At 42.2% G+C, this 13,379-nt stretch overlaps 1 protein-coding gene across 4 annotated transcripts in view; it reads right to left on the bottom strand.

Moving 5' to 3' along the window:
• The window catches only part of RAPGEF4 (Rap guanine nucleotide exchange factor 4), a 318,960-nt gene that overhangs the window by 56,728 nt on the left and 248,853 nt on the right, over nt 1-13,379 (bottom strand). For all 4 annotated transcript variants that reach the window (XM_029224814.1, XM_029224810.1, XM_029224813.1 and 1 more), the window contains 5 exons: nt 10,552-10,636; nt 8,131-8,191; nt 5,858-5,934; nt 5,299-5,445; nt 3,305-3,420 (listed from right to left, as the gene is read on the bottom strand). In XM_029224814.1, the coding sequence (XP_029080647.1) occupies nt 3,305-3,420; nt 5,299-5,445; nt 5,858-5,934; nt 8,131-8,191; nt 10,552-10,636 (486 nt within the window). The remainder of the gene's footprint in view (nt 1-3,304; nt 3,421-5,298; nt 5,446-5,857; nt 5,935-8,130; nt 8,192-10,551; nt 10,637-13,379) is intronic.

Below are 13,379 nucleotides of genomic sequence, written 5' to 3' on the forward strand. Positions count from 1 at the left end.
GCCAGGTGCCTACTGCTTGACCTCTGTTTAAATGGAGAAGACTTGAAGACCAGACAGTATGGCTCTCTTCAGTTTATTGCATGAAGAAGTTACTGTAGTCCAAGTTAAAGAGAACCCTGATTGGTTACATTATCTAAGCTGTGAGGTTCTAAACTTGAGAGAGAAAAATCTTTTTCTAACACCAAGTCCGGAAATGAGGACACGTCTATCTGTATCCAGAACAAAAAAAGAGGTGGGGAATGGTGCCTGAAAGAGACTATCTTTCTGCAAACAGGATGGAGTTGAACGATTGGGTGGTTGATAGTCTAAGGAAAAAGCAACACAGTCACTAAAAACAGGAATATTAAAACCACATAACCACAGAGCAGGAGATACCCAAAATGGTAGGTATTTGAGGGCTTCGTATAGTTTATCCATCATGAGAAATACTGTCTTGCTATTGACATTTTAATATCACACTCAGAGTTGAGTGGCTTGAGGAGAGTCAGGCAGTTTTGAATGGTTAAAATGTACAGTCATCCCTCGGTATCCGCGGGGGGTCGGTTCCAGGACCCCCGCAGATACCAAAATCCATGGATGCCCAAGTTCCTTGTATAAAATGGTGTAGTATTTGCATATAACCTACACACTTCTCATATACTTTATTTTTTTCTTCTTATATACTTTAAATCATCTCTATATTACTTATAATACCTAAGACAATGTAAATGCTATGTAAATAGTTGTAAATACAGTGTAAATGCTATTTAAACAGTTGCCAGTGTGCGGCAATTTCAAGTTTTGCTTTGGGGAACTTTTTGACAATTTTTTTTTTTCCAGATATTTTCCATCTGTGGTTGGTTGAATCTATGGATGTGGAACCCCCAGATACGGAGGGCCAACTGTATGTATAAACTATTCTGGATTTTTCTCAGGGTAAAGGTAAATCGGAAAAATAACGTTATCAGCACCAACATGGTGACCCTCTTTGAGCTGAAAAAAGATAATTTCTGAGGAGACAGGGGCCCTAAAGGATCCTAAATTTTAAGTCCCTCCAGAGACACGGTTGTTGCCACGTTCTTCGAGTTGTCCAGAACATCAGGCCAAAATTCACTTACACGCCCCCCCCCCCCCTTTCAACTCTGGTCTGGCTCGGGAAAACTCAACACGGAAAATGACCCTTTGAAACAGTGGCTCCTTACTCTTCAGGGAATGGTTGGCACGGTGCACTTCTGTGTATGCCTGATATTTCCTAAATGGTGTGCTGTGAACGTGCACGAGGCTTTGAATTATGTAAGAAATTTAGATTGGTCTACAGGACACCAATAAGGAGATATAACAGAAATCAGATCTAGGCCTAAAATAAATTGAATGCGTGTGGGCTCTCCTTTTCCCTTTAGTTTGATTTCATAAAAAAATCTATATTTGGAGAGCATTCTGAATGAAAGCTGTTGTAACATGCAAACGCTTTTGATCATCTTCCCGTGCCATAAAGAGGTGAAGGAAGGCGGCCTCCGGGGCCCTCTTGGTCAAATGTTTTAAGGTTGTGAAGAATTTAAGGCTTACTTTTTCAGGTAGCAACATTTTCCTGAGACATCTGAGGCATTATTAAAGAATGTAGATGACCACTATAAAATGGCCTAGTTATACTTAAAAACACTAAAGAAAATCACTGGGGGTAGTCCCAGACTTCACATAAAAAATATTTTCATTCTCATCCTCCTTTGTGGGCTGGAATGACAACTGCTGAAAAACATTTGAACAAGAACATTTTTCAAGAATGCATAGTAGTGAAAAATAGAAAAATAATAAAGAATTCTGGATGGTAATTTTATAGGTTTGTAAGTGAAGGGATAGTTTTTTATATAGTCTATTTTATGTCAGCCCTTTTGAAATATATTGCTTTGCAATGTTTACTAGATAGTGCTGAGGAGAGAGTATCTAGATACCATATTTTGCTAGAGTAAGTTGTGAGGCTAAAGGAGCATAGACTCAGAAGCTGGTCAAGCTGGACTTGAATGCAAGCTGTATCATTAAAAGTATATGCTGTCATCCTGGGCAAGGAACTCACTTCTCTGAGCCTAAATTTTTCCATCATCTGTTAAAAGGGGTTGTAATAAGGATTAGATAAAATATGCAAGATGTACTATGGCTCTTCAGTAACATTGTATTTCTTCCTGCCTTCTTTGCAGATATGTTGACTCATCCAGATGAAATGTCTGAGCCTTGGGCTTTCAGTCTAAACAATTAAAACTCATCATTTATGGTGAGTGTGTTGATTAATGGGAACATCCCGTTTACTTGGCAAAAAAAGAAAAATACTTGGGATGCACTCCATTTCAACATAGTCTGTGGCTGCATTTCTTTAGCTACAGAATTGGTGTTTTTATTACTCTAAGATTAAAAATTAATGTTTATTTAAAAAATGAGATTCTGTAATTTTTTAATAATTTCTTAGAGCTACATTTCCTAATTTCCCTAACTATTCAAATGTTCATACATTTGATTAAAAGAAGTCTCATGTAAGAAGTTGCAGCAAAAGATAGAACCGAACATAGACATACAGAAAAAGAGTCAAGTTAAATGGGTGACCTGATGTTAAATGTGAAGCAAATACCCTCCAGACGTTAGCAGGAATAAGTATGGATGAGGCCAAATGGATGTTTCCAGGCCACAGTCAATAGACTGCGTTGGGACTTGCCTGGTGGTCCAGTGGGTAAGACTCTGCGCTCCCAATGCAGGGGGCCTGGGTTCGATTCCTGGTCTGGGAACTAGATCCCACATGCCGCAACTAAGAAGCCCGCGTGCCGCAACTAAGACCCGTTGCGGCCTAAATAAATAAATATTTTTTAAAATATAGACTGTGTTATATTTGAAGTGTGGGTTTCCATCGAAGATGCTCATTCTGACCGCACGATGAAAACACTTCTTGAGAAATCCTACATATGAAATTCAAATACCAAAGGTTCTCCACACCCAGGGGCCTACGTATCCCTTGAGCTGCCTGGCACTCCTATGCCCATTGTTCTCTCCAAAGCTATTGCCTTCTGCTCCAAGCTATTGCAGTTGCACACAGACAGAGGGAGTGTTTTTACAGCGGGGGACTATTCTCCCCCGAATTACTCTAGGCAGCACCGAGCTCGACGCAGTGCCAGAAACGGATACATTATACTCTACACGATGTGTGATTAGTCAATAGAGAGATAAAACGTCACACACACTGCCGTCTTCCACGAAAAAGGAGAACGTGCTATTGTAGAGATGATGACACCATGTGAAAAGGTTAATCACAGTCCGGCATTTGCAGTGTTGGATGCAAACCTACTTTTGCTGAGGCTGTGAGTTTCCTTGATTAGAAGCCCTGTTCCCTGCTGGGACCTTCTCCAGCACCAAGACATCTTGGTCATGTTCTTTAAGTCTGACTGTATTCGCCTCAACGTCCTGCAAATACAAATTACACCACATACAGATGCTGCCGTTTTCTCAGACAATGAAAAACATTTCAAATGCTTCAGAAACTCATTTGGTGCTTGTGATGCTAATTGTTGCATCTACAAATTAAGTCATTTTCAAAGTCAGGGGCTGGAACGGTCAGAGAAAGGACCAGATGAGGTTGGAGGCACGTGGTTTTAAAAGTCTGCTGTTACCCGAGATGCAGAAAATCAGCTGAGGAGAGAGGAGTGTGCTCGGAGAAACCTTTGGGAGAGGGTGGTACAGCGGAAAGGGAGAGGAGCCAGTGCACTTACTCTTGATAAATATATGTGGCAGATAGCACTCAGCTTCAGCAGAGTTCTTTCATTCTGATTATCTTCTGAGGGTACTTAGTTTTCTTAGGAGTGGCACGTTTTCCCTCTAATCAAAAGACTTGTAAAAACTATCAGTTTGAAATGTGTTAAAAACACTTTTCAGTTATTTGGAATAATTTATAAATTACATCCATGATAATGGTCCTAATCTGATTCTTTCAAAGAATAATTGTGGCTGAGTGCAAACTTCATGTGTGTCAACTTCCAAAAGAGTAAAGTTCAAATTTCAATGTCATTAAAAAATGATTTATTAAAAAAGCTTAATGCACGTTTCCTCCTCATTTGGTTCCTATTTTAAGAGACTGGATAAAAACCACATCAAATTCCATGTGGCGTTTTTTCTATATTAGTCAATGCTTTAATCTTTAACTTAACTTTTTTTGCATCAAGAGAACGCATTCCTAAGACAAACTTTGTTGTCAGAAATTTTGCTGCCAAAGGCAAAAGCTTAAGGTTGTGTAGGAATAGGTGTCCACACATAAGGGACGGGAAGGAGACTGTAAATCTTCATTAAATAATGCCAAATGTACCAGAAAGCACAGAAGGTGCATTTAGGATTTCAGGGTAGGAGAGAGAAAGATGCTCAGGCTGGGAAAGGCATAGAAGGGAGTCTGCTCTGTGAGCCAGCAGGGAAGGGGAAAGAGCAAAGTGATCCTGGAGGGAACAGTGTCTCTGGGTGAGGTGGGATAGACCATGGGCCACCTGAAAGGCCAGGGGTGCTGGGACAATATCACCATGCCCAGCGGTCCACAATCAGGCTTCCACCAGCTAAAGCTGGGTTGTCCCTCGCAAGGGACCAGGAGCTGGATGGTGGGGAGAACCTAGGAACCATCTATTCTAACCATCACCCACTCTCACAAATACTTTAACAAGCTTCCATTAGGCCCATCTGCAGAGCCATCTCTAAGTGCAATCTCATGGCTCCTCCTACAACCCCAACTATTCTTCACCTACTTGCCAGAGTCTGAAATTCCTTTAGTGTGAATCAATTTGACAAAAAGCACTTGAAATGAAAATGCTTGGTTAGAGTAACCATGGTGGACATTAATTGCCACTAAAATGTAGTCACTTAATAAATCCAGAGGGAGTGTGAGGATATGAGAAAGATTCAGATTTGGGAAGAGACAGGAGGTTTAGGATAGAGAAAGACATGGAGAGGGAGGTGGGGAAGGACACAAAAGGGGAAACCTAGGATTGCAAAGAGAAATGTCTCAGGCTTTGACATTTTGCCAAGGCATCCCTATTTGTCTTCAGTGCTCATGGACCAGTTCAGGTGTGTGCAGGGTTATTTGGTCCAGCACAGTGCGGCACATTTGCAGCCTTACTGGAATATCACCTCTGGACCCCAGAACCCACCCCAGCACATTGAACATGCCAGGTTTGTAAGCAAGGCCCTTTGGCCCTAGAGCATTCGTTAATCACAGTGTTGGCTCAATTAACACTACACTCATTCTTCTTATCTGGCAAAAGTGAAAATGTGACGCCCTTCAGCCACACTTCACCTTGGACTCACCCTCAGGATCCGGTTAAAATCCTCCTTGTCTACTCTTAAGAAATGGCAGTTATCTTCTCGCAAGACGATGGAGGCAGCTCTCGGGGCATCATTCACTAGCGCTAACTTGCCAAAGTCATCGCCTTCGTGCAGCGTGCAGACCACACCCTGGAGAGAGCAACACATCCAGATGAAGGTGATCCCTGAAAGGGAGCAAACACCCACCTGCACCCCCCCACCCCCCGCAAAACACTGTATATATCAATAGGATGTACCCAGGGGTGTCAAGTGTGGGGGGAATCAGATAATTACGTTATAATGTTTCATTTCTCTTTCATTGAGTAATCTGGGCTAGGGCGTAACTTAAATGTATACATTATAATCCAGGAGCCCCAGAAAATTCAGTACTACTCTGAGTATAATAACTTAGATAACTTATGATTAGAGATGCTATAATGTCTTTTCTGCATAGAGTAACAACGTTGTAGCAAGTTTAATTGTAGCATTAAGTTGTTAATACTTAGAACCACTAGTATATGGAGCATAATAAGGTTTCAGAAAGAAAAAAAGATATATATACCTTGCCATAAATGACTACATTCACTGATCCTTTTAGAATAATGTACCAGGAGGTGCCTTCTTCCCCCTGGTTAAACACTAGATACAAAAAGATGAAAAGACTTATGACAAGAGTAGAAGCACATCAGTATAAATTACAGCTTATCAAATCATCATTTTTAAGTCCCCAGAATTATGCATTTAATTCCAGAAGGGAAAAAAAAAATCACTGGCAAATACGAACTTATTCATGTGGAATATTACTTCCTTTTCTTTAGAATGTGAAAGGAACAGAAATACTGCACTCCTTGCTGTGCCCTAAAGATACGTATTCACTAGATACAAATTCACCAGCTATCCATTCCTTAAAGCAATACACTTCCCCCACAATTCATCAAAACTTACTAAGCTATAGAACACAGTTTTTAAAAGTATTCTGAATGGTAAAGTGAAGTTTGAAAACATGTAAATCAGCACTACATAGTGTTGATGGATGCATATCTACATATTTTTAAAAAAATGGGTTGGAATGATAACCACATCATATAGGGTAGGAGTTACCTTGGGGAGGGGAAGAGAAGAATGAGATAAAGGAGGGAACAAGGAGCCTTCAAATGTAGAATTTCATTTTTTAGAAAATATAAAAAATGAAAATAGGAAAAAATATGGCATAAGGTTACTATTTGATAAAAAATGTTTTTTAAAAAGGTGTTTGTGGGCTTCCCTGGTGGCGCAGTGGTTGAGAGTCCGCCTGCCGATGCAGGGGACACGGGTTCGTGCCCTGGTCCGGGAGGATCCCACATGCTGCGGAGTGGCTGGGCCCGTGAGCCATGGCTGCTGAGCCTGCGCGTCTGGAGCCTGTGATCCGCAACGGGAGAGGCCACAGCAGTGAGAGGCCCGCGTACCACACACACACAAAAAAAGGTGTTTGTAACAACCTCTAGTTTTTTGTTTGAAATATTTAAGTATTTCATGATAAAATGAAAACCATCAGTAAGAGTGAGTGAAAAGAATAAGAAAAGTTGCAAGTCATCAGTGATCATAAAAATTAAAAAAATGTTAAAAGTGAACCTTTAAAATGTAAAGAAAAGACATTCTTACTAAAGTAAATATCAATGTTAGAAATACCACTTTTGATGACTAAAATATTTGAAACTCATTTTAATTTTTTGCTTTTACAGTTCATGGTCTCTGCTTATTTGACTAACACAACTCAGTCTGAAGAAAGAGCAAGATTTTCCAAAGCATGTCTCTTGAAAAGTTAACAGGTGTCCATTATAAATGTTTTCTATGTTTCACTGGGTTTAGGCAGTGTCAGTTTACATGGTGTGAAATTTATCTTTACTGCAGAACTCCTGAGAAAGGTAGCATGCTGGTGTGTGTTACTATTCTCCAAGAGAGATTAGAGAAAGAGGCGTTTCCTAATCTGAATACATCACTAACCATGTTTTTCAAGAAGGGTTTTGTAGGACGAGTGGGAAATGCCAGCCAAAATAATTTTGCTCACTTTTTTTTTTTTTTGCGGTACGCGGGCCTCTCACTGTTGTGGCCTCTCCCATTGCGGAGCACAGGCTCCGGACATGCAGGCCCAGCGGCCATGGCTCACGGGCCCAACCGCTCCGCGGCATGTGGGATCTTCCCGGACCGGGGCGCGAACCTGCGTCCCCTGCATCAGCAGGCGGACTCTCAACCACTGCGCCACCAGGGAAGCCCTTGCTCACTTTTATTAATATGAAATTTCAATTTCTTGCTCCCAAATATGATCACAGAACTAAACTACAACGTGCATGCTGGAGAGATACTACATATTAGTATTGCATCAATATTTGTGGCAAAGAAATTCTCTCAGGCTTGGAGCTGATAGTGAAAATGAGAGAAGAACAAGAAGGCAGGAGAGTGTGCCAGTCTAACTAGCCTCTCAAGAGATAGATTAGTTCCTCTCAAGCCATGAACTGAAGTGAGGTCACTGTGAGAAGGTTTTGCCTGGGGTCCCCCCTGAAGAGCACTGACTTCATCTCACCCTCTTTAAACACTGCTTGAGCCAGCAGGGGAGGGAGCAAGTGGAGACACAGGCTGGCAACTGCTCCCAGGCTGGCACCCAAAACCCAGCGGGCTGCAGAGTAAGGGATACGTGCTGGGAATAATCACAGGTCCAGAAAAACAAATGGTGCCACATGACATCCTGGCAAGTCAGACCCAGGCCCAAGAAAGGGGAGCATTTGCAGTCAGGCTCCCATGGCACATCCTCGGGAGGGGGCCAGCCAGGCACCATGCACGATTACAGTCTTCACTTACACACGGTTCCTCCTTTGGCGTGAGACTCGAAAATGAGAACACCTGCTAACTCCCGTTTCACCTAGAAGGAAAAGAGAAAGAATGTGGGGAAAGGCCAGATTTGGGGGGGCTGGGGAGGGACTTGTTCTCTTTCTGAACGGTGCTAACTTCCACGCGGACACCTCCCACTCTGATTTGCTGCTCCTCCTGTCTAGAACCACTTCCACTAGATGTGCCACTAGATTTTTTTTTAGTTTTTTAAGAAATTGAAGTATAGTTGATTTACAATGTATAGCAAAGTGATTCAGTTATGCATATATATATATATATTTTCAGATTCTTTTCCATTTTAGTTTATTACAAGATATTGAATATAGTTCCCTGTGGTATACATTAGGACCTTGTTGTTTATCTGTTGTATACATAGTAATGTATATCTGTTATTATCAAATCTCTAATATATCCCTCCCCTCCTTCTCCTTTGGTAGCCCTAAGTTTGTTTTCTATATCTGTGAGTCTATTTCTGTCTTGTAAATAAGTTCCTTTGTATAATTTTTTTAGGTTCCACATATAGGAGATATCGTATCATGTTTGTCTTTGTCTGACTTACTTCACTTAGTATAATAATCTCTAGGTCCATCCATGTTGCTACAAATGGCATTATTTCATTCTTTTTTATGGCTGAGTAGTATTCCACTGTATATATGTACCACATCTTCTTCATCCATTTATCTGTTGATGGACATTTATGTTGCGTCCATGTCTTGTGCCACCAGACTCTTAAAGCTTTTACAAAAGCTGTTTTATAAGCTAATTCATACAATACAATCTCCCTAGAGAGTGTTTAAACTTGGTTTCACATGTATGAACTAGGCAATTTCTTTGCCTATCTTTCGTCTTGGTGAGAGGGTGAGAGCAACCACAATATCATGACTCTTGCTCCTGGAGGCTCTTCTTTGCATCACACATCATGCATCACTGCAAACATGTGAGAAAACTCAATGTCTTGAAGTTGAATAATTAAGCTTAAATGTGTGAGCTATTTTTCTTAAATTCCAAACTATGGTCCCAAATTACGTTCTCTCTCCCTAAGAACCAAATAACCTGAGATCTTCCACAGTGCCTGGGTATCTGGGATTTGAGGTAGAAGACTCCTCCTTTCCACTACCCACAATCCTCCCAATTCCACCAAGGCTGGGGAAGTCAGAACATGCGCATGCTGGGGACCCGGACAACAGGCAGGGAAAAGGGGTCTTCCCTCACTTCCCTCTCCAGCATGAGCTCGTGGACCCTTGGCTGCTGCCCCTACAGATGCAGGAGCTCCCCGGGTGAGGTCCCCGGGCACTAGACCTATCCCACCATGGAGAGAGTGAAGATGACAGCAGGGTGGTGGGAGGGAGGGGAGCCTGGGCTGGACCAGACCCCTGGATACTCCATGTAGGTGAGCAAGCTCCCGGATCCCCAGTAGTGCAGGGAGTGGGAGGGATGTGAAGGCAGTCCTGTCTGGGTTGAAGGGGGAAGGATCTGGAACCCTTCTGCTTGGGGTTGTGGTGAATGCCTCACTGCTCTCAGTGGAGACCTGAACTCTCCCCCCCCCCCCGCCCCGCCCAAAGCAGGGACTACAGGCACTGCCACCACGTGAGAGTGACAGCATAATATCGCCTAGTGAGCTGGGAATGAAAGACAGATTAAGCAGATGGGCATTGCTGAGGAATCCAGCATAAAACCTGTGATCCGTGGATGCTGAAACAGCTTCTTTTATTATCATTATCATTATTGAATTATTAGCATATAGGAGACTTGTGTTGCCTGGAAATTGTGTTTCTCTGTCCCTCCTATGGCAGGAGACATTTCTGTCCACTGTTCTTCTAAACACCCTAGTCACATAAAAGTTCAGAGTCAGATACGGCCGTTGGGCCATTTTTCACTAGCAGGTACTGCTCTTGTGCCCTAAGATATCTGAACTAATGCTCTCTTGCACCTTCTGCTTCCTTCCTCAATTTGGCAGCAAACCTGGGTGGAGCTGGCCCCTTGGGCCAGGGCTGGTCGTCTTGATTTCTTCCCCCCCGAGCCCCGCTCCCGCACGCGGCTCTACATGTCATGGAAGGGACACCCCTCTTAAGGCCTGGCTCTCTTGTCTAGGTATGCAGGTTCCAAGACTCAGGAAGTTTGAAGCATATGTTCCAGTTCTACTCACATCATGCTGCCTTGGTGTTTAGGGCAGCTACTAATAACGTAGTGATACTTGATCCTTCTTTGGTGATTGCACATGCGCGTAGCTTCCTTAGCATCTCGTGAGAAACAGGAGGGGCCGTTTGTGAGGAAGAATTCAGGCGTTCCTGCCCCTCGCCCACACTCTCCAATACTCTCCTTCAGGCCGAACAGTGCATTTAACTCAAACTGTGCGCCCCTCCCCTCCGCCTCAGCTAAGAGACAACTTACCGTGGTAGAAAGATGGGATAAGGCTTTAATGTGAAGGAGTTCTTCATAGATAATTTCTAGGTCATCCACGGTCCTCTGGCCAGGTCTACAAAGAAAAAAAAGTAACAAGGAAATAATGAGATAAAAGTCATTGCTAAGGGCTTGAAATATAGAGGTGACTTCGGGGGTCAGTAACATGTTCAGGGAATTCTTAGGAGAAATCCCAATTAAAAAAACATCGGCAGAGGGAGAGAGTATGCTATGATCATTCCTAAAGGGATTTTTGACATGAACAACGTGTTCCTTGATGGAAGGACATGGAAGAAATCAGAAGGGCACATAATCCCCTTCCTTTCCATCTCAGAGGCAAGAACATCTCTGTTCACACTGTAGTTGGCTAACTGACCTCTTACTTTGTAGATGTTCGTTCTACAAAATTGCTTTCATCACTACCTTAATCAGTAACAACAAACTTATCGTTTAGCATCACTAGGAACTATTGGTTCAATCAAGTTGATCAACCCAAATTTCTTGGGATCCTGACATCTTAGCTTAAAAGAATAATAATGCTGTTGTCACTATTGTTCTGGGTTATGTAATATGCTTCCACCACAGGACTCAGATAAAGGATGCATATAGACAACATTTTCTCACCTATCCCTGAGGAAGTGAGGGCACGAGATGGGCAGAAGGCAAACAGTAAGTAGTGTGTGGGATTAGTAAAAGAGGGAAAGAAGGGAAGAACACACCTGCATTTCCCCAACTCTGTTCCATGGAGGACTACTGTTCCATGAGATGTTAATCAGTATACTATGTACAGTTTTTTCCCTATAATTTATTATAAAACTAGTATCTAATAGTCTGCCTTTCCCTATAATTTATTATAAAACTAGTATCTAATAGTCTGGGGCTTGTGGGTATTATGGACACTTTGGCATGGGAGGACTGAGTGGATTGCTGATCATCTTTCATGTCTATAATAATTCTGGAATCACTAATAGAGTTTAATTATACATCAATGGTAAAAGCCATGACTGGTCAATAATTTGGATTTTCTATTGCTCTCTCCAGTAATAAGAAACCCTGACTAATATGTTTTGGAAACTAAAAAACAAACAAATGTGTTATTAATTCTGAGAGTGCTAGGAAGGCCATCTCCACATTGATGGACAGGTGACATCCACTCTTAGCTAACTGCTACAGTCATGAGTGTCACCTATTACATAATCACCATCTGTCTTATGCATTTTGTCCTAAAATTTCAATAACTCGTGGTATTATTTAATGTTTCTGTATATTAAACATTTAAACCTCAATGAGCTGCCGATGGTGCTCCATCATCACACTGTAGTTTAAAGAGTGCTCCTTGATCAAATAAAGTCAGGGAGTGTTGGTGTACTGAGCACAGCACCGGGTTGAGCGTCTGAAGATCAGGTTTTAACCTTGGTGCAACCATTCACCAGCTGTGTGACATCAGAGGCTCAGTTTCATCTGTAAACTGGGGACAATATCTTTCTGAGAGTGATGTGAGAGCTAAAGGAAGTAGCGAATGGGAAGGTGTCTGCATATTTATTGGAGTGAGCGAAAAAAAAAAACAACCCAGCAAAGTGATATTCAAAACTGAAACCCTTGCACGAGAAAAACAAACTTACAAATTAAGTATGACTCTTGGTTCAGCAAATTACATCTAGAACTTAGTCAATTATTAGATAAGTGCTTGGAGCTATCGAAACTGAATTGTAAATATGCTAAAAGAGTTGAGTTAGATAATTTTGCACCTATATTCCAGATCAAATGGGAGCTAACTGGAGGAAGAAAACTCTTTGCATCCCTTGGGCATTACCTTCTCCAGGACAGCTTTAACACAAACAAAAGAATATGATATCCTTCTCTTCTAGAAACAACAGAGGGTATATTTCCTAATGCCTGCCTGTACTAAATCCATGACCCAGGGAGATGCCAGCCAGGTTCATCTCCTGCCAAGGATCACCACTTAAGGATACACTGTGCCCCAATCTAGTGGAATGCAGAAAGTAGGGGACCCACCGAAGGAAAAGCTATGGCCCCAGGGACTCTGAAGGAGCCAGGCCTTCTTAGCAAGGGGCCTAATCTACTACTTGACTTAGACATGGGGATTTTGAAACTAGGACCCTTGCAGATTTAAAAGTCAACTGAGTCACCTCAGTCCATCTACTACTACAGAGGCAGCTAATGTGAAGCCTCAAGGTGGGCTTAATAGGATTATGGCTCTTCAGCACAAGGGGCAGCCCTGCTGTTCCTCCTACTTGACATCAGCCACAAATAGCACGGACCCTCCTAGAAGCTTGGCTAAAGGAGAAAAGGGTCGCCAAGTCTCATTCTCAACTCCACGGAGCGGGGCTGTTATGGAGGGAGAAGAAAAACTCAGCTGGGAAAGGAAAGGGTTAGAATTTAGCTCTAAAATCTTGACAGATTCAGAGTTGGAATTTGGGGAGCAGATATCTATGAGTTTAGGAAGAGTTTTCACATAATATCAACATGAAATCCACACTGATCAAGGTTTACAGATTAAAAAAATAAATGCTGCCTTTAGGATCTGTAAATCCCATTATATTCAAGGTCACTGAATTATATCAAAGGTCACTGAATTATATCAAAGGTCACTGAATTTCATCCAAGAGTTATAACAGATGATGATGAAACCTGTCAGGCCCTCAGTGCAGCATATGCTGAAAACGTGACAGCGTGTCAACCTCAGTGCAGCATATGCTGAAAACGTGACCGCGTGTCAACCTCAGTGCAGCGTATGCTGAAAACGTGACAGCGTGTCAACCTCAGTGCAGCATATGCTGAAAACGTGACCGCGTGTC

Source organism: Monodon monoceros, unplaced genomic scaffold, assembly GCF_005190385.1.
Source record: "Monodon monoceros isolate NGI ecotype Baffin Bay Population unplaced genomic scaffold, NGI_Narwhal_1 Super_Scaffold_16, whole genome shotgun sequence".
In the NCBI taxonomy this organism is placed as follows: Eukaryota; Metazoa; Chordata; class Mammalia; order Artiodactyla; family Monodontidae; genus Monodon; species Monodon monoceros.